Here is a 1,831-nt window from a genome sequence, read left to right on the forward strand (position 1 = left end):
TTACATATATTTTGCACACTGCCTGTGACTGTTGCTGGTGGCGAGAGAGCTTTCAGTAAGCTAAAACTCATTTGAAAAAACTATTTGAGGTCCACTATGTCCCAGGACAGGCTTTGCAGTCTTGCCATGCTGTCCATTGAAAGTCAGTTAGCTAGAAAGCTGAACTTCAAAGACTTGATCAGTGACTGCTAGCAAGAAGRCTCGGCGCTGGGCCCTTGGTAAKTAAGGCTGAGCAAGGGCCAGTGGTAACTGTTAAATGGCTATGGATATTGGATCACTAGACACATGATGCCCACAGGGTGAGAACAAGACTGAGAACAAGATATATCTCAAAGTAATGGCTGGATTGCCATACAATTTSTTGTGCACAATCAAGACCCCAAGTGGAAGAAACCTATTCATTTGGTGACCTCGTGACCTTTCCTCTAGCGCCACCATCAGGCCTTTTCATTTSTATTTTGTTTTCCATTTTCCATTTCCACTTTTCCAGCTGCTTATTTTCTAGTTGGTATGTATACTTAGTTCAACAATCTGCTGCTGATTTGATTATTTGGTTTGTTATATCATTCTATAGATGATGTTAGTTTATTTTAATTGAAGAGGTTAATGTATATTTAAGTTATATTTATTTTAAGTTATTCATTAATGTTAAGAGAATTTTAACATTCAAATAAATGACATGTAGACTGTAAAATATGTCCTTTAGCACAATTCTTATAGAGGGTATCAGTATTGCATCAAATAGTGAATTCCACTGTATGCAGAATGTTGCATGCATGTTGCACAGTGTTGTATTTTCACAGCTCACTGTCAGTAAATATCGTACAGTAAATAATGGACTACAAGAGAGTTGCAAGCCTGCAAAGCTACGGTTACGTAAAGCTTTGAACGGGTTGATTGGGTTCTGGAGGTGTGTGGTTACAGCAATTGCACAGGGTTGGTGTGGTGGTGGGGCCCAATGTGAGATCTTTTCATGGGGCCCAACATCCCTGGCGGCGCTCCTGTGTGTGTGTGTATGTGTGTGTGTGTGTGTGTGTGCCACAGAACTGACACAGAAACATGTTGACATTGGCCAATGACATTTGACAGGAACAATGGAGATTATCTGCTGTTCTTTTGTGCTTAGTGTTGAGCCTTTCACCAGCACCTGGCCTAACACACACATGACCTTCTTTTATATAGACTCACTGTGGAGTCTACAGAGAGTCTGGTCTACAGCTGGTAGGGTGGCAAATCTATCAAACACCAGAGTGTCATAGAGGGATTCAACAGATCTGTATTTGGGCCACATTTGGCACTGGCAAAATGTCATTTCATTATAGTAGCGTGTGTGTTCACCTGTGGCTTTCTGTCGGACATTGTTGCGGGCCTTCTCCACGCCAGGGGCCCCTGAGGTGGTAGCGCTGCGGAACCTCATGGGCTCCTGGACCCCCTGCTGGTCTCCCTGGTTCCTCCAGCTCAGAGAGAATGACCTGGCCACCGCTGCTGCCTTCTGGGAGTCCTGGACCACTCCTGAGAGACAGACAGAGAGAGAGAGAAGAAGAATGGAGGGAGAGAGAGCGAGGGTGAGTAGGCGAGGAGGGAAGAGAGAGCGAGGGTGAGAGGGAGGGAGGAAGAGAGCGAGGTGAGAGGGAAGAGAGAGAGCAGGAGAGAGAGAGAGAAGGAGAGAGAGGAGGAGGGGAGAGAGAAGAGAAGAGGAGGACGGTGAGTGAAGGAGGGAGTGATGCAGGATATTGTGGGTAATGCAGTATAGAAGCCTCAGTTCAGATAGCGCAGCAATGTAGAACTCAAATTCAGTTCTTCTTTTTATTTTCATGTATATGTGTTCTGC

At 44.9% G+C, this 1,831-nt stretch overlaps 1 protein-coding gene across 1 annotated transcript in view; it reads right to left on the bottom strand.

Annotated features, from left to right (window-relative positions):
- LOC111969029 (ral GTPase-activating protein subunit alpha-2-like) overlaps positions 1-1,831 on the bottom strand; it is a 196,638-nt gene that overhangs the window by 92,585 nt on the left and 102,222 nt on the right. The window contains 1 exon segment of the mRNA XM_070445286.1: positions 1,339-1,512. Coding sequence (XP_070301387.1) covers positions 1,339-1,512 — 174 coding nt within the window.

This window comes from Salvelinus sp. IW2-2015, linkage group LG9 (genome assembly GCF_002910315.2).
Source record: "Salvelinus sp. IW2-2015 linkage group LG9, ASM291031v2, whole genome shotgun sequence".
Classification (NCBI taxonomy): domain Eukaryota; kingdom Metazoa; phylum Chordata; class Actinopteri; order Salmoniformes; family Salmonidae; genus Salvelinus; species Salvelinus sp. IW2-2015.